At 41.0% G+C, this 18,844-nt stretch overlaps 1 protein-coding gene across 3 annotated transcripts in view; it reads left to right on the forward strand.

Moving 5' to 3' along the window:
* CD226 (CD226 molecule) overlaps positions 1–18,844 on the forward strand; it is a 91,426-nt gene that overhangs the window by 64,765 nt on the left and 7,817 nt on the right. For all 3 annotated transcript variants that reach the window (XM_049619634.1, XM_049619636.1, XM_049619635.1), the window contains 2 exons: positions 13,408–13,510; positions 18,048–18,108. In XM_049619634.1, coding sequence (XP_049475591.1) covers positions 13,408–13,510; positions 18,048–18,108 — 164 coding nt within the window. The remainder of the gene's footprint in view (positions 1–13,407; positions 13,511–18,047; positions 18,109–18,844) is intronic.

An 18,844-nucleotide genomic window follows, 5' to 3' on the forward strand; every position in this document is an offset into this window, starting at 1 on the left:
TATGAACTTCAGCTTTTGAATATCTTCACCTACATAGAAAATAACGTTTCTGACAGTTCCTTTATATAATTAGAACCACAGCAAAAGAATTCAAGAGCACTGGTGTCACTGCTCACAAGTTAAAATAGCCTCTGCTGAAATGGATCAACTCCAATTTTCAGCTCAGTTAAGTTTTTAAAATTCTGGGTGATAGCTGGATACCCAGACAAGACATACTGTTTCCAGCATCACAAGTGAGATGATTGCTCAATCATGGCCTATTATGTCTCTGTGTCTTTATGGATACCTCTGCCCAAGTCAGTTCTTTTAGGAGACATTGCATTAAAAAAAAAAAAAAAAAGGTAGATAACCAGTTAGTTTGTTTTGTAAACCCCAGGTATTGATTTATTCATCGTTCCTAATGCACAAAATCCTGGAATGTTTGCCTGCAGTCGTTTTTTGTATACATACCATATTTGTATAGATAAACAAGTAGCGAATTTGAATAATAATAATGACAAGTTAGCATCAGAGAGAAAGAAATGCCGAAAGACCTCATGTTAAGTTGATCTGATGATGCTGTTACACAGAAGCATTGTTGGGTGTATGTTCCTACCTCATGCACATTTACTTGCTTTACACGACTATAAACAATGTAAATTAGAAAGTACCTAATCCTAGGAACTACTTTTCTTTAAGTGATCTTTATCCTCACCTGAATTTCAAACAATTTTCACAAAGTTTTCCTCTCCCTAGCAACTTAGAGTACAGAGAAGAATTCAAGTTCCGACAAACGTACTGATTTTCTTCCTACTTAAAATCCCTGTCCAGAGACCTGCCTAATGACTCTTAACTGCAAAACAGCCATTTATACACTTTTGTCATGCGTGGGATTTTTTTTTTTTTTTTAAGCATCTGGGAATTGTGAACAGCTTGTGGTTGTCCCTGAGAGCCTTATTAGGGACTGAACATAGATGATTGTGTGAAGTTTTCCCCAAAGGCAAATGGAAAATTACTTAAAATTAAAAAAAAATAAATAAATAAAGGTCTTCATATGAGACTAATGGCATTTCATTTGCAATGGTGATTCCAGCTTTAAGTGTTATGATTCAATTAGTCAGGCAACTACTAGCCACTTCCACTGAAGTATTTCAAAGATGCACTGAGCTGACTCTCGACAAATATTGATATACACTAGGTGACCGAATAGGTTTGCAGAGGACTGTGTTATTTGAAAGGCCAGGAAATGGAGAATAAACATAGATCTGTCATTTGTAGAGACACATCTTCGATCCTCAACTGATATCTTAAAAGTTATTTACACTCCAGTGATTCAGAGACTTTTTTTTTAATTGAAATATAGTGGACATACAACATTCTATTAGTTTCAGGTGTACATCATATTGATCCAACGATTATACACATTATGAAATGCTCATGACAGTAAGTGTAGGTACCCTCGGTCACCATGCAAAATTATTATATTATTGTTGACTATATTCCCTATGCTGCACATTTCATTGCACGACATTTATTTTATAATTGGAAGTTTGTACCTCTTAATCCCCTTCACCTATTTCGCTCATCCCCCACCAACCTTCCCTCCGGTAAGCACCAGTTCGTTCTCTGTATTTATCTATTTCTGTTGTTTGTTTTGTGTTTTAGATTCCACATGTAAGTAGAATCATATGGTATTAATCTTTTTCTGATTCAGGGATATAAATGTATATATATATATATAGTTTTATATATATATATAGTTTTGTTTTAAGTTTATTTATTTATTTTGAGAGAGAGAATGCCAGCATGGTAGGGACAGAGAGAAAAGGGAGAGAGAATCCTAAGCAGGCTCCACGCTGTCAGCAGAGAGTCTGATGCAGGGCTCAAACTCGTGAACCGTGAGATCATGACCTGAGCCTAAATCAAGAGTCGGACACTCAACCGACTGAGCCATCCAGGCACGCCTGATTCAGGAATTTTTAAGAGGAATGTTTCCAACAGAGATATTTTTGGATACCTTTTTAAAAATAAATATATTGCAGTATCATTGACTACTCTAAAATTTATTTCTGGAGTTAATTCAAAATAGCTCACTTTCACTAGAACTCAAAAGTAACTGCAATGTTCAAAATCTTTTAAATGTAGGAGTAGCATTTTATTTGATTAACCCAGAAGAAGAGATTCTGCCTTTCGTGGATACAAGGTTGAAATGTTAATGCTCTCAATTGGATTGATGGGGACTGAGAAATGGCTTTAGAGGAGATGAATAGTGAGTGAACTGAAAAATCCTTATTATCACTATGACAGACATGGCAAGTCCCGAGGAGATACTGAGATGAGGAGACCACATTAACAAAAGGTGGGATGTTTTCTGTGGCTTCCAGCTGAAGAAGCTCAAGGATACAATGCATTTGCACATGACCCCCAAATGGGTACCACGTAGGAGACAAGTTCACAAATACAGAAAAATACAGGCTTGCAAAGTATAATTATTGTTTGTTATGAATAATAATGATGTTAATGTGCCTTTAGTTTTTCATGACTTAGAGCACTGGATAAATCCTTCACTTTTTAAATCTGTGTGTGCGTGTACATTTGTAAGTTAAGGTGTCTGTGAGCATTTGGCAGCTGGAACAGTGTGCAATCTGCCATCTGTAAACATTCAGTAAATACATGTGATGTGTGGGCAGTTTTACACTCATGAAACACACACACACACACACGCCAAGTCCCAAGTACTTTAATCAGAACAGGTGGTTTTGGTTTTATGTTGACTCCTGTCTTCTCTTCCTGATTCAGTAAAGGTTATCAGTTGTGCCATCCAGGCATGCAATTCCTACTTTAATCAATGGCTATTTTTTAAAAAGGAGAGATCAGAGGGGTAATGAAACTAGATCATAAAGCTGCAGATTTTTAAATTATTACTATAGCTTTTGTTTCTTATAGCCAAGCATTGGCTTTCATTTGTAGACTGCCTACTAAACATTTTCATCGTATTTACTTTTATTTTTTAAGTTTATTTATTTATTTTGAGAGAGAGAGCAGGTGTGTGCCCATGAGCAGGGGGAAGGGTAGAGAGAGAGAGGCAGAGAATCCCATAGAGGCACCATGCTGTCAGCGCAGAGCTCAACACGGACTCATACGCCGTGAGCTCTCACAAGCCATGAGATCATGACCTGAGCCAAAATTAAGAGTCGGATGCTCAACCCAGGCACCTCAATAAACATTTTTTTTTAAATAAAATGAGTTAAAATTGAATATTTGGAGGTAAATATTCAGCCCAAAGCTTGCAGTCTCTTTTGTATTCTGAAAAGATCTGTACGACATTTATAACACATTTATATATAGGTCTTTATAAATACCATATAGTTTGAATTTTAAAGATTTCTGAAGATCCAAGGGAAAAATTGTAGCAGTTATAGGAATTAAATGTCACAGGCTTGTCTTGGCTACTCTATGACAAACTCATGGAGGTGCTTATATGTGTCATTCTAAGAATTTACTGGTAATTATTCATTCAGTTGCCACAACAACTCTGTTGTTATCTGCATTTTACGATTGAGGAAAGTGACACATGGCAAGATTGAGTAACTTATTCAAGGCTCCAGAGCTAGTGAGCAGAGGGGCTAGGGTCCGGAGCTGGGGAGGAAGACTTCAGAGTTCTTGTAGTTAACAGCAGCGCTATATCATTGCCCCAAGTGAGAGAAAAAAGTCAGCACTGTCATCAAAAGACGCATCACAGGAGAAGCTGCCCATGGAGAGTTCCACAGCCTTGTCTCCCCCACCCCCCTGTTACCTATAATAGATTTCAAACTGAACCAACATATAGAGTGAGTGTAGGCAAAGGAATGGGAGTCTTGTCTCCCACAGTGTTGTTCCAGCTCTGTGTGCTTAGTTAGGCTGGCACAGGTGCTGTGTGGGGTTCTCTACTGACTTGTCCCCTCTTCTGAGGCCTGTGGGTGTTAGGGAATGGTGTGAGGGAGGGTTCCCACACAGTCATGTGAGGGACGAGCAAAGTCAGGTAGCGGGTGTTTGGGTCTGGAGGGGAGTGCTAGTGTCTGCTGAAGTCAGGTCCACACCAGGAACAGATGAGGGCGACTTGAGGAGTAGCCTCTGGACGAAGGAGAGTCAGGGTTCTTGCTGGAGGGAGGTGGTGGCAGCTCAGCTCTCACGTGGCTTCTTGGCTTTGGCAGAGCGACTGCCCCCAAGGTCTATACCAGAGCTGCCCACTAGACTCTCCCCTTGTGGGGAAGCACGCTCCCTTGAGCAGCTTCCTGGGAATCTGCTCTACGTTTTCAAGGGCAAACTTCTTCCATTTTACCCTCCTCTCTCCTTCTCCTTCCTCTCGAATCCTCCTCTCACTCTTGTTCTTGTAAAGACCATTGAACCCAGAGCTGGAGTTATAAGGCATCAGAATTCTAGTTCCTCACCCTCAAGGACAGAGAAGGCTTAATCTCCAAAACCCCCCAAGAAAATCAAAAGTTTATTTTATATATTAAAATATTCCAAATAGTTGCATTCGCTCATATTTATGGACCTTAATATCAAACAGCCAAATACGTAAAACATTGAAATGGTATGGTATGGTATATCTACTGTGTTTACTGCATGACAGAAATGTTTATCTGGATTTTAGTAGAGCATTTGAAAAATTTCCTGTTCTATCCTTGTGGATACACATAATAGTGACACTGTAATATAGAGTTACACTTGGTTAAACAACAGTAATAACGACAGTGTGCTGGAGAATTATAATTAAAAGCAAAATCTCCTCACTCCCCAGAAAACAAAGGTAGAAGAGAAAGAAAACAATTTTGTTATTAAATAAGCATTAAACCAGAATTGTGATGTGCATCTCAGGCAATCTGCCAAGGGAGTGCAGAGACAGAAATCTCACCTTTCATGGGCCCCACAGATACGACCCATTACAGATGTGTTTTCAAGGTAAACAGTCACTAGTCCTCAGTTAAAAGGACCTGACAGCACCATTTGTCACGCACAGTTCAACCTAAATTCACCTGGTAAGTGGGGTGACCATCTTTGTTGGCTAATTGGTTTTATCCAAAGGAAAAATGAACTTCTTACACCATTACATGAGAAGGTACTTGTGCACCTTGGAGAAAGGTGTCTGTGGAATGTAGGCTCCTACCCTCCCACAGAATTAGGAGGTAAGAACACTGTCTTCCTTGATGATTGCATTCTGAAGCCATGGCTTTGAGTTACCACAGCAGAAGAACGCAGAGCCAGATCAGGAAAAGTAAAAGGCATATGGGGCAAAGTCAGAATGACTAGCTGATTTCCCAGAGAGAAAAAGCAGGTGTTTGACATAAGCCACATTGTTTGTATAAATAATTCAGACACAGTAAACCACCCTAACCACAGTCAGGGAATGATAGAAACCCTCCAAAATTCCGAGTCCCCACGCACTAGCCAATGGCCAACCTTGTACACAAGCCTTTCTAAGGATAGCGGTCTCTGGCCCGCCCCATCAACTCTTTTCTGTACACTTAATTCACTAAGAAAGTGAGCAAGATTGGTGCAGTTCTTGACATCATGACTTATGACACATCAACACAGTCTTCTTTAAATAATATGTGTTCACGAAAATTGAGGTTCATGAAATACAAGAAGTATAACATAAGACTAAGAAATATTTGGGTGAAAGGATGAGACATCTAATATGATAGAGTCAGCCATGAAAGTTTTCCCAGTAAGTGTCCCAAACCAAAGATGTTCGCCATCCCTATGCCTCACATGCTGACTTAGATCCCCTTGCCGTACACCAATCACTGTAGAGTGCTATGGTCCTCAGTACATATGGTGTCATGCACGTAAAGACACCAGATACTGGAGCTAATGCAGTCGTCCTATACCGAGTAAGTAAACTTTACGGCCCATCTTAGACTATGTGTATCTCAACTGATGTAAAAAGTTTAAGTTCTTGAGTCATTTGGGAACTATTTTCCATCAAAAGAGGCAAACTCAGTATAGTATAGCAAAAATTGTACATTGGGTTGGAAACTTGCTTCTCTTGTTGGTTTGCTCCAGGACAATGATTTAGATTCTCTTACATTTGTTTGCGTTCTCTTATGTTTCTGTTTCTTACGTTGATTTTTTAGATTTTCTTTATGTGCTTTAAGTCTCTCAGTTAAAATCTGATAATGCTTTTATTTTGAGAAACAGTCATTACTCTTCACTCAGAAAAAAGATTAGAGGCTGATGTCATGGTTCTTCAGTCCTCTGAAAATAATTTATTCGCTAGGATCTTCCTGCTATAAAACAGAGGAGGGCTTCTGAAATGCGAAGAGTATAAAATTGATTTGCACAAAGAAAGTTGACCTTTGAAAACTTGGAATAATATTACCATATCAGTATCCACTCGATGTATATTTCAGCCATACAGGAAAGTTCAACAAACTTTGGGCTGCCATTAAATCCAGTGGTCCTCCAAAGCTATAATTATCTTATACATGTTTATCGATGCTACCTCTGCCTTTTCCGAGGAAGGTGCATCTAGCTGCAGGAGCAAGCATCCTGCTCCACATGACTAGTTCAACATGAAAAGAATACAAGTGAGTTATTTTTTAAACCCTAATTTGAATGGGCATATACAAAATATATTATTAATAATTTATATATTACGTAGTACTTAAATATATAAAGCTCATCTATATGTTTTATTGAAGCCCCATAGCCACCCTTGGGTTGATTTTATCATCACTTTGCAATTGCCAAAAATGTGCCTGCGAGATTGTCTTACGATGAGGTCTTCCAGGCAAAAGAATTAGAAGGTAGGACGATGCCCCAAGTCTTCCTTCCTCGATGTGTTTTTGCAACAAATCAGTGTAAATTGGATAGTTACATTATATGGTGATTACGAATTAGGATTGACCTTATAATAGTGTGTCAGCTCGCATATATGTACCCTGTGAGAATTCACCCATGATGTATCCTCATGTCTGCATAGAATGAAGTCTAATAGTTTTGCTTTTCTTTTTAATGAGGTTAGAAAGCAGAATAACTTTTTTGTTTGTTTTAATGTTTATTCATTTATTTTGCGAAAGAGGAAGAGAGAACGCCCATGCGTGTGTGAGTGGGGGAGGGGCAGAGAGAGATTCTCAAGCAAGCTCCGTGCTGGCAGCACAGAGGCCAATGCGGGGCTTAAACTCACGAATCATGAGATCATGACCGGAGCTGAAACCAAGAGTCGACGCTTAATCGACTGAGCCACCCAGGTGCTCCAGAAAGCAAGAATAACTTTAACTGGTATCTACCATGACCTACCCCAGGCTGGCTAGAGGCTCAGGGTCTGTGAGTTTTTCCTAGCAGGTTGTTTAGTCCAGATATTTAGGTTCTGAGTCACTTGGCTTCCTCGCTTCCTAACCCACCTCAAACTGTAATAAAAGATAAACAATAGACATTAATGCCTGGTCTTGCCGCCTGGCTCTAAGGGAAGGACCTGGCGTCATTTCTACCATGAGCCTTTCTAAAGGTTTATAACTCAGCCATAAATACTTGTCATTGGCAGGAACGTAGCCTGGAGGGTGGCAGTCCCGGAGTAAATTATTCATTTATATATCTCACTGACATGCTTTAAATTGTTTTAACTGTATTTATCTTTTTTGATGGGAGGGAAAATAATGGCTTTATGGTTCACGACACTTTTGTCCTCCTATGAATCAAGACAGCATTGGGATGAAAATGAAAAAAAAAATCAGCAAAAAAGTGGCTGCTGAGAATACACATAATTCTTTCTTTAAGAGAGGGGCTTGAGGGCTGACATTACTCAGCCCAACATCTATTAGCAGAATTTAGGCAAAAGTGAATGTTATGAACTATTGATTGATTCCCTGAAGCATCCACACCCATTGCTTTTTCTTTTTGTTTTGGTTTTTAGTCGCTCAGGGCCCAGCAAGTCGTGTGGCTACACCGACCTGGTTCCAAGTACTGGGTGTTCATGTTAGCGCAGCAGCGGGTCAGGGAAAGAAGTAAAAAGCAGGGTTGGCTACAGGCGGGGAGGGTCTACACTGCAGCGTCTCTGGATCTCTGGAGCGAGATCCAGAGTGAGTGAGTTTGCACCTGGCTCCCATGCTCTTACCCTTGTTTCGTACAGGGAAATCTTCATTCTGGTGTGTTTTTTAATTGTCCAGGGCCTTCCAAAACAATATAAGCTCCATCAATCAAGTATGTGGTATAATAAGAAATGTGGTCTCTGCCCCTGGTTCTTTTCACAGAACTCCCAAACCCTTGTTAATTTCCTAAGTGATACGGGTACCAGGAACATCTTTTGCTATAACACTTGGTCACTGTCCCCAATTCCTGACACAAGAGCTTCTTGAATCTCCAGAGCAATGAGTGTCCCTTTGCAAGTTAATGAGGCTACTGGTGGCTGGAAACACATAACGAGCTTCGGCATGGAGGGTTGGAGCCAGAGGGATCAGCCACATGATTGGAGGGTTGGAATTTAAAGCCCTTTTCCCCCTGAAAAAGTGAAGCGGTGCTGGGGGTTGGATTAATCACCAATGATCAATGATTTAATTGCTTATGCCTGTCCAGTGGAACCTCCATCAAATCCCTAAATGACAGGGTTCAGAGAGCTTCTGAGTTAGCGAACACATGCAGGGTCCCGGGAGGGTGGTCCATCATCCCTAGAGGCATGGAAGTTCTATCTGTATTCCATTAACTTGCCTTGTTCGTCTCTTCCATTTGGCCATCTCTAAGTTGCATCTTTTCTAATAAACCAGTAGTAGGAAATAAAGTGCCTCTCTGAGTTCTGTGAGTCGTTCTAGCAAATTGTCAACCTAAGGAGAGGATCACAGGAATCTTGGATTTAGAGCTGGTTGGTCCATCAGAAGTAGGGAGACCTGGATTTCTGATTGGAGACTGAAGCGGGGAGTGGGGGGCAGTGAGGGTCTGTGGGGTCTGTGCCAACTCAGGGAAAATTAGTGTCAGCAGTGCTGTGAGTAGAGATACAGTTTTGTTCTCGTTGATGTTTTCCCTTCAGGAACCAAATCCCTTTTTACACACCATTTTCATCTGTCATGCCAAGTGTATACTATGGCTTGAGATACTGTGTGTGAAAAGGTGGAGTAAACAGATCTGACTCCAACACGTCAAGCGTTACTAGAAGAGGTTAAAAGGAGGTAACATATTTCACATTAAAGGACGCATTTGAAGTTTAGATTTATAATTGAACGGTGTGAAACACATGACTAGTACCTTTCAATGGTTTCCACTTAATTCATTTAATTGGAGTTTAATAAGGAATGCCATCTTAATTCTAAGGATTCTGAATACCCTTCTACAAAAAAAGTTCTCCACATCTTGTACTTTAAATATCACAATATCACCAGTGGGGCGCCTGGGTGGCTCAGTCGGTTAAGCGTCAGACTCTTGGTTTCAGCTCAGGTCACGATCTCACTGTGAGTTCAAGCCCTGTGTCGAACTCTATGCTGACAGCAGAGGGCCTGCTTGGGATTCTCTCTCTCTCTCTCTCTCTCTCTCTCTCTCTCTCTCTCTCTCTCTCCCTCTGCCCCTTCCCAGCACTCTCTCTCTCTCAAAATAAATAAATAAACTTAAAAAAGGTTAAAAATAATATCACCACTAAAATTTGTCTGATTATTTTGTTTTCAGCATGCAGACCTTTACATTTTTCTACTATTTTTTTTCCATTTAATAAAAGCAATACATCACTTAGAAAGTTTGGAAAATACCAAAAAGCCTAAAGAAATAATTGCTTTTTTTAAAATATAAGTTATCGTCAAACTGGCTAACGTACAGTGTGTATAGTGTGCTCTTGGTTTTGGGGGTAGGTTCCCATGGTTCATCGCTTATGTACAACACCCACTGCTCATCCCAACAAGTGCCCTCCTCAATGCCCATCACCCATTTCCCCCTTTCCCCCACCCCCTCATCAACCCTCAGTTTGTTCTCTGAATTTAAGAATCTCTTATGGTTTGCCTCCCTCCCTCTCTGTTTGTAACTATTTTTTTTCCCCTTCCCAAGGTCTTCTGTTAAGTTTCTCCAGATCCACATATGAATGAAAACATATGATATCTGTCTTTAGGAAATAATTGCTTTTAATGCCACTCCCTGGAGATCATCACTTTAAAATTTTGGCATTTGTAACCTTGTAGACCTTTTCCCCCTAAGTCCTACACTTGGCCGAGAGAGTATAACATGCATCATTGTGAATTCTGCTTTTGAAATTTTACTTAACTTTATATCCCTAGTCAGCAGTTTTCCATTTCATTCGAATTTCTCACACACATCATCCGAATGTCTGTAGCCGAGCTTTAGAGGGTGGGCTCCAGATCAGAAACACGGGCATCACAGGAGAGCTGCATTTGCGAGGACCCACCCAGACCCACTGGGGCAGAGTTTTGGAGGGGGGACACCCAGTCATCTGCGGGTTAGCAAGCCCCCAAATGATGCCCATGCAGAGGGAGTTTGAGGACTGCAGTTGTGTGGTCTGGCTCTCAGTCTACTTGGGGGAAATGAGGATTTTCTTTTGGCAGTTGTAAATGTTTTACAGAACCCTTTGTTCACATTTCAGAGCATTTCTTTAGAGTACAGTAATTAATCAGATGTTTAAGCACCTAGTGAAAGGGTGTGACACATGCAGACCGAATTCCTTCTGGATGCAGGTTGTGGTAGTTCTCTGTCCTCCAAATAGAGCTTGAGATGCTCTATCTGACCACAGTTTTCCTCTTACACAAACTTGTTCTTTTAGTGCTTTTTCTTAGTTATTTGCATCTTTCATGTTGTCTTCTATAGCTTTTCATTTTTTAAAAATGTTTATTTATTTTTGAGAGAGACGGAGACAGAATGTGAGTGGCTTAGGGGCAGAGAGAGAGGGAGACACAGAATCTGAAGCAGGCTCCAGGCTCCGCGCTGTCAGCACAGAGCCCAACGTGGGGCTTGAACCCAAGAACTGGGAGATCATGACCTGAGCCCAAGTCGGGGGCTCAGCCAAGTGAGCCACCCAGGCACCCTTTTTCTTAATGCCAGGATGTGTTAAAGATACTTTTTGTGTGCCTTTACATGTTGTTTGTGGTCATTTTAACATAAAGATATTTTTCACTTGACCTGGTCAATCCTATATATTTATTTATTTTTATAAATCTAAATGCCCTTTCTCATTCCTGAGATTAAATAATATTTACTTATATTTTCTTCTAATGTTTATGTGAAAAAATTTGGAACTGTAGTCAACCCCAATTTTTTTTTTACTGTAACTTTTGTTTTTTACTATCTAAATAGCATTTTCTTTTTTTATTAAAGATTTTTTTATTTTTTAATGTTTATTTATTTTTGAAAGAGAGAGAGTGAGAGACAGAGAGCAAACGAGAGAGGAGAAGAGAGAGAGGAAGACACAGAATCCAAAGCAGGCTCTGAGCTGTCAGCGCAGAGCCCGACACGGGGCTCGAAGTCACGAAATGCAAGGTCATGACCTGAGCTGAAGTCAGACTGAGCCACCCAGGTGCCCCTAAATAGCATTGTCAAAGTGGCTAAACAGTTTTCCCACAATCCTGTCCGTGAATATTTTAATCATAACTTTCGTTTTCTCACTGTGATTGCCTGTTTGATTTAACCTTAGCACCTGTGATATTCAAATTATGTCAGTACAGCGGGTGTAATCCCTTTATAGTCCTGTGTTACAATGCAAAATAATTTCAGATATTTTGTTCATTTAGTTTTTATAATGTACTAAGAACTGAAAAAGCTCTTAAAAATTTCTTATTTGACGGGGAGAACATGTCATTGTTCCTTTCGTGAGGGCGGTTCAATGTATTTTTGTTCTGAATAAATTTAGCTTTTCCTCTTTCCATCATAGTTGGACAAAAGCCATTCTTAGACTGGATGTATGTGCCAAGTCTGTAAAGTTCACACAGTTTGCTACTTTTATTCACCTTACGGTTTCAACAAGTTTGAAAAATGAAAATAATATTTATGAGTTGACTTGGTTTCTCTTTGCAGGAAAGCTTACAAAAGAATGTGTGGATGTGGACTTTGAGCCCCTATCATGAAAAAATTGCAACTACATAGTGGGTCAGGAAGGAAGAAATAATCCGAGGGAAAGATCAGGAAGACTCTAATGAAAAGCATGATTTGCAGGTTGGCATGGGATGGCAGATGGCACGGAGTCTCGGGTCGAGCACCGGGCTTTAATTTCAAGGTTGGAGGGAAGTCGTGCCTTTTGTTTGCCAGAGCTGGCCCCTTCCTGCAAGAAGGGAGACCGGCAGGTGTGCCGTCCCAAAGAGGCGTGGCGGTGAGGACAGCTCCCGGGTTCCGATTCACTCCCATTCTGGGCAACAGCAGATATTGATGGGGTTTCTTCTCCTGGGAAGGAGCTCTGTGGGAGGCAGTGGGTGAGATGTATCACGGGCAGGAGGACATTTTAAAGATATGAGGCTCTCTGACCTCATCGGAGATCTTGCTCCTGAGTGACGTTTCTCTAGTGGTTTATTGCTTAGTTGAATACGACCTCATTGGAGTCTCACCACAGTTCTGGGATGTGATTAGGACTGTTTTCATTGTCATGGCTTGACAAACGAGGAAAGGCAAACACAGAAGGTTAAGGAATTGGCTGGAGGTCACACAGCTGAGGAATAGCAGAGCCAGGAAGAGAGCTGCAGGTTCCTGGACCATGTTGTTTGTCCTTAACACTGAGCTGGGGTAACATAGTTTTTCAGAGTACTTCTTATCATTAATTCCAACTGAATGAAAATGTTTCTTAAATTCTGCTTATAAAATGACACTGTCGTGTGAATGTACTTAATATATCAGTCTTAACAAGTGTCTTCGTTTATGTACTCTTTTGATAGTTTTCTTTTTCTACAGAAGATTTTGTGTATGTGACTGGGAGCGCATTAGAGTGAGTGATATCTGTCTCAAACATACACTCTTTCTGTTCTCGTTCGTTTTTTAGTTTTTATTTTTAATTGAAGTATGGTTGACATACAATATTACATGAGTTTCAGGTATATGGTAGAGTGATTCAATAATTATGTACCTTAGGAAATGGTCATCATAACAAGTCTGATTACCACCTGTCACCATTGAGAGTTATTAAATATTATTAACTATATTCCATGCACTGTACTTTTCATCCTTGTGACTTACTTATTTTATAACCCGAAGTCTGTAACTCTTAATTCCCATCACCTTATTTATTCTTGTTCTTCTTAAGGTGCTAAACTCAGCTGAAACAAGGAACTAATAAAACTCTGTGAGGAGCCAGAAATATTTAGGAGACTCTAAAATAAAATTGTCTCTTCCTCTTATCTCATCCTGCTTTTTCATTGGACTCTTCTGAATTGTTATTCTATTTGATTAATGGAACCTTTCCTCATTTTCCCACCTTCCTTTTTTTTCTGACTTGAGCTGAGTTCCTAATTCCTACTGTATATATTTTTTTCCTCCTAGGTAAAATGGATAACCAATATACCCTCTTTGTGGCTGGAGGAACAGTTTTATCGTTGCTGTTTGTAATCCTAATGACCGCCGTCATTGTCATTTCTTATAGAAGGTGAGTATTGCAACCCATCTGGAATCCAGTTTCCCCTGATTCTGATCTGAGGGGCTCTCTGTTAATAACCCAGTAGTTGGTCAAGCTGTCTTAGCCCTCACATACACAAGTATTTTTCTTACACAGAGGAGGAGAAGTAGTTGTGGGTAACATCAGGGGAGAAAGCTAGAATCGTTCACTTAAGAATTAGTAGGAGCTGCTCCCATATTAACAAAGCCTTCATATCCTGGGGAGACAATTGCCTGGTGCCTCTGCTCTGTCTCCTGTGCCATCTATCTTACTCCTCCTGCAAGGAAAAGAGGCTGTTGGGCAAGGGGTGCTGCGTGTGTGCATGAACGCGCATGTGTTATGGAGAGGGGAGAGGAAGAGAAGGAGGGATTCTGAGAAGGGGAGGAACAAGGTTGCGCAGCAATGATACCTTCGTGTATTCATTCATCAAGCAGCTATTTTGACAGTGGCAAACAAGACATGATGGGGTGCACATTCCAATAAACAAACAACATAGTTTTAGATGGTTGTAAATTCTCTGAAACGAGCAGTGTAGATACTATTCCTGAAAAATTATTGAGGAAGAGAGGTGTTGGAAGGGGCTAACTTAGAGAGAGTATTTGGCCATTGACCTCGACTAAAGTTTCCTACCTTTTACTGTCTTGCAGCACACCTGGGGATTTTCTAGGATATTCTCGGTTGACGCTTTCTTCCCTTTCTTGCTGTCTTACGTTCACCAACTCGCTTGTCTATGTGTTTGTTGCAATCTTAGCTGTAATCATATTGAGTTGGAATTACTCTTAATTCTTACGTTCCAACTAAAGTGTTCTCTTCTTAAGGGAGGGAAGGAATACATCTATCTCCACTCTTCTCCTCTACCCCAGCAATATTACCAAGCACACGCACACGCACACATGCTTGCACATGCGTGTGTATTAGTAGGATGTCAGGTAGGTTTCTCTGTCTCGGCTCCACATCCCGGCCTTACCTCTTTGGAGGGTTGTATCACTGCTCGCTGGATATTAGTGAATGCTCTCCGGCTGCTCCTGTCTTTCTAACACATCTTTTCCGGTTGCTCGTCTAACAGCTAGACTGATCATGTCCTTCCTGTTTAAAAGTCACTAACCCTGTATCAGACGTACCTGTTGTTCTGACCCCCATCTAATTAGTGGGACTCCAACCTAATGTTCATTCATATTTTCTACTTTACTCCCCCTGATGTTGACAAATTTTGTTAAAACTGCAAGTCTTGAAAAAAATTAAAAAAAATTTTTTTAAATGTTTATTTACTTTTGAGAGAGAGAGAGAGAGAGAAAGAGACGGAGGCATGAGCAGGGTAGGAACAGAGAGAGAGAGAGGGAGACACAGAATGTGAAGCAGGCTTCAGGCTCTGAGCTGTCAGCACAGAGCCCGATGCGGGGCTCGAACTCACAAACCACGAGATCGTGACCTGAGCTGAAGTCAGACGCTTAACCGACTGAGCCACCCAGGCGTCCCTAAAAAATATTTTTAGAGACAGAGCATGTGTGACTGAGGGGGAGGTGGGCGGAGAGGAAGGGGGAGAGAGAATCTTAAATAGGCTCCGTGCTCGGCGTGGAGCCCAACTCGGGGCTGGGGATCATGACCTGAGCCGAAATCAAGAGTCAGATGCTAAACCGACTGAGTCACCCAGACGCTCCAAACTGCAAGTCTCATTATGTGAACGCACCTGATGCTCTTTCTATTTGATATGCCAACAAAATGCTGTTTCCCCATGTTTGGCCTTACCCCTGTGGATCATTCCAGGCATGGGACACATGTCTCCTTTGGGAGGTCTGTCCTGGCTCTCCCTCCCTGCAAAGAGACATGATGTCACCATGCGGAATCACATTATATTCTTCTCTGCTGCACCTCACAGCCTGCTTTGTAGCTTAATCAATTTTGTGTCTGTCCTCCCTTCTGTTCATAATGACAGGGACTGCGTTTTGTTCATTTCTTAGCGTTTGATAGCAGTTAGCACTAATCTTTCCAAATAGTGGGTGGTCAATATGTGTTTGTCTAATTAAATTGAATCATGAAACTGCCATTTTCCCTTTGTCTCCATCATGGGCTGCCCTCAAGTCTTTTTCCCTGGTCAGAAATTAGCAAATTGAGGGAAGGAACCCAGGATGTCAGTGACACTGAGGATTTTTCTAGTGCTTCACCCTGGTTGATGAAAAATGCGCTGAGGGCCGCTCTGACAGCAGGAGCATCCGGGAACACGGGCCACATGGTAGGACAGAGTGGGTGACAGCATGGATCTCCGGAGGGTCACAGATGTTGGACATGATGGATTTAGCTTCATGAAAATGCATCACTTTTACATGAATAGCTAAATTGAACTGTAGAATATATTGTCCCACTTGGTCAAATGTGATAAAAAGATTAGTGGGCTTGAATGCATTATCATGGTCGCACATCACAAAGGAAGATGCATGTACTCTTTCTACCTTGTTGCCCGTGCCTGTGGTTGTTACTTGGAATGGAAAGGTTTTGAAAAATGCCCCAAGGGCTTAAACAATGGCCTTCAGAACTCTGTCTTGGTGACCGTTTAAAATAATCCTGCCGCTCCAGGTGTGCTGACCTGGGGAGAAGCCAGAGGAAATCGCAGTGTGCCTGAATGAAACTGAGTCCTTCCCCCCCAACACCCAGCACCTTGTAGCCTGTGTATATGGGGGTACGGGGGCTTTTCCCACACCTCTCTGCTCCCAGTTTGTGTTGCTTCCAGTTAGAGATCAGAATGGTAACGTTACGAAGTGAATGTGTTTGGTGGCCGTGCACGGCACTGGTTAGGCTGGGCAGGAGCCAAAAGATAGTCTATACATCGACACCTGTGTTTATAGGAAGAAATTTAATGTTCAGTGAGCAAAACGTTAGACACTTGTTTTTACTTTTGTTGTCCACTTTGATGTTCCCGACAAATAGGCTACTTCGCTTTGCCTGAGACTCTCCTGGTTTCAGCGCTGAAAATCCCTCATCCCGGGGAAATTCTTCAGCATCAAGCCAACTAGAATGGTTGGTCAGCCTAGAACAAACCACAGTGTTTACTGCCTTTATTTCACACACGAGGGGACTGAACTTTATAGATGCAAACAATTAGTGAATTGCTGAGCACGAGTTAAACACAGACCATCTGACTCTAAGCTTCGTGTTCTCTCTCCTTCATGATATTGTATACTCTAGGCTTGTGCCAACAACACATATATTTGGACCTCTTTGGGAAAATTAACTCTGTATTATGATACAGCAAGCCTTGTGAAGCACGATTTAACAAAATATCCAAGGTGATAGCTTTGCTCCCTTATTTGTAAAAAGAGGGTAGTAATAGCATCCGTATCACAGGTTTCTTTTGAGGAGTAAGCGATTTATATGAAAGACCCGGAAACATGACTTTCACATAATAAACTTACACATCAAAAAATTAAATAAATTAATTGTATAAAAGAGACTTCATAAGTAAGCAAATGCACACAGACTAAGATAAGTTTGTGATTACATTGACACAGTAGGAGGATTTCATAGCGACTAGGAGAGAACAACATCCGTCATCTGAACAACCTTTCCTTGGAGAGAGACTAGCTTGGCTGGTTTTTACACTTTCCATGAAGGCATTACAACTTCATCTTTTTGCATAAAGGCGAAAAGCCCTCCTTTTTTGCATCTGAGGCACCTCCTTTATGGTCTGATAAGAATTTTTTCTTTAGGGAGATGAAAAAAAGATAGTCTTCATCTCCCCATAATAACTATTTTCATACAGTTGGATAGAGTAATTTCAGGTACTGCATTCAATTATACTAGCCTTCTTTTCTTCTTCTCTTGAATTTTCTCTTCAAAGACTACTCCTGAAGTTAGGTTTTTATAGTTTTCATTGGAACGGTGGAGAGTTTATGGACTGGCATGGCTGCAGATGGCCCACTGAAGTGCAGTGACACGATTCCAGAAACACCAGAGCCTAATAGTCATGAGGAAGCCTATGGATTCGAATTCTAATACTACCACTAATCAACCATGTGATTTGGTTCAAATTGCCTCAATTTCCCACCCTGTTACATATAGGGTTTTTGGTGAAAGCTAAATAAAATAATCCATAGAGGAGGCTTAGTAAAAACCTGGAAGTTTCTATAAAGCTTAACTCGATTATCCCTGGCATCTGAGAAGTTACACTGTTGGCATTTAAAATAAAGTTTTTAATTGTGGGAAATCTCTAAGCCCAGGATTATTTGGAGAAGTCAGTAAGCCATTTATGTAATAATTCCCTATGAACCATTCTTTAGTAAGCTCAGTGAGATTAATTACTAATGCATACTGGCTGGATATCCATTTAGATGCCTTCATCATCTGTGGAAGATAAAAAATGAAAAATTGGGTCAAGGAAATTTTGAGTAGGTATGTGTAAACCAACCATAGATGCTGCTTCAACATATTCATAAGGGCATGTGGGCTGGGCTACAGGTAAGGTATAATACTCTACTGTATGCAATAATACTTGTGTTGGAGTATGTTAGTGCTTCTATTGAATATGTATTTTCAGGAGAAGGAGACAGAACAGAGGACTGTTTAAAGAGCACAGAAATAAGGATGCACAGAACAAGGTAAGTTTTCTCAGAACTGTCATTTCCCCTGCTTTTGCGCATCGTAAATGTCCTGTAGAGTCAGTCCGTTTTGCAGTCAACAACCTTGTTGTGCTTTCAGTACCCTGGCCATGGACTTGCCTGTAATTCCAGTATCATCCCTTTGAAGAGACACTTGTTTTCTGACCTATTTTCCTATTATTAATGCCCTTTGAAACAGTTTGCTTTATATCAGTACAAATAAAGGTACAATCACAGAGATATCATAAGAATCAACACTGTGCATTACCAATATCTGCTATTAGTTTCCTAAGGCTGCCACAGCATAATTATCCCAGAGGAGGCTACTTAACCAACAGAAATCTATTCTCTTGCGGTTTGGGGGGTTTGAAGTCCAAAATCGAGGTCTCTGCAGGATCTGTTCCCTCTGGGGATGAGAGTCTGTTCCACGCTTCTCTCCTGGCTTCTGGTGGTTGTTGGCAGCCCTCGGCATTCCTTGGCTTATGGACCCATCACTTCAATCTCTGCTTCTGTCTTCACATGATATTCTTCAGTGCATGTGCTTGCACATGCGTATCTGTCTTCCCTTTTTATAAGGACATCGGTGGTGTTGGACGAAGGGCCCAGCTTACTTCAGTATGACTTTGTCTTAACTAATCACACCCTCCACAACCCTGCTTCCAAATAAGGTCGCATTTATGAAGGTCTGGGAAGGGCATAAACTTTGGGGGGATACCATCTGACCTAGCATAGGGCA

This window comes from Panthera uncia (assembly GCF_023721935.1).
Source record: "Panthera uncia isolate 11264 chromosome D3 unlocalized genomic scaffold, Puncia_PCG_1.0 HiC_scaffold_8, whole genome shotgun sequence".
Classification (NCBI taxonomy): Eukaryota; Metazoa; Chordata; class Mammalia; order Carnivora; family Felidae; genus Panthera; species Panthera uncia.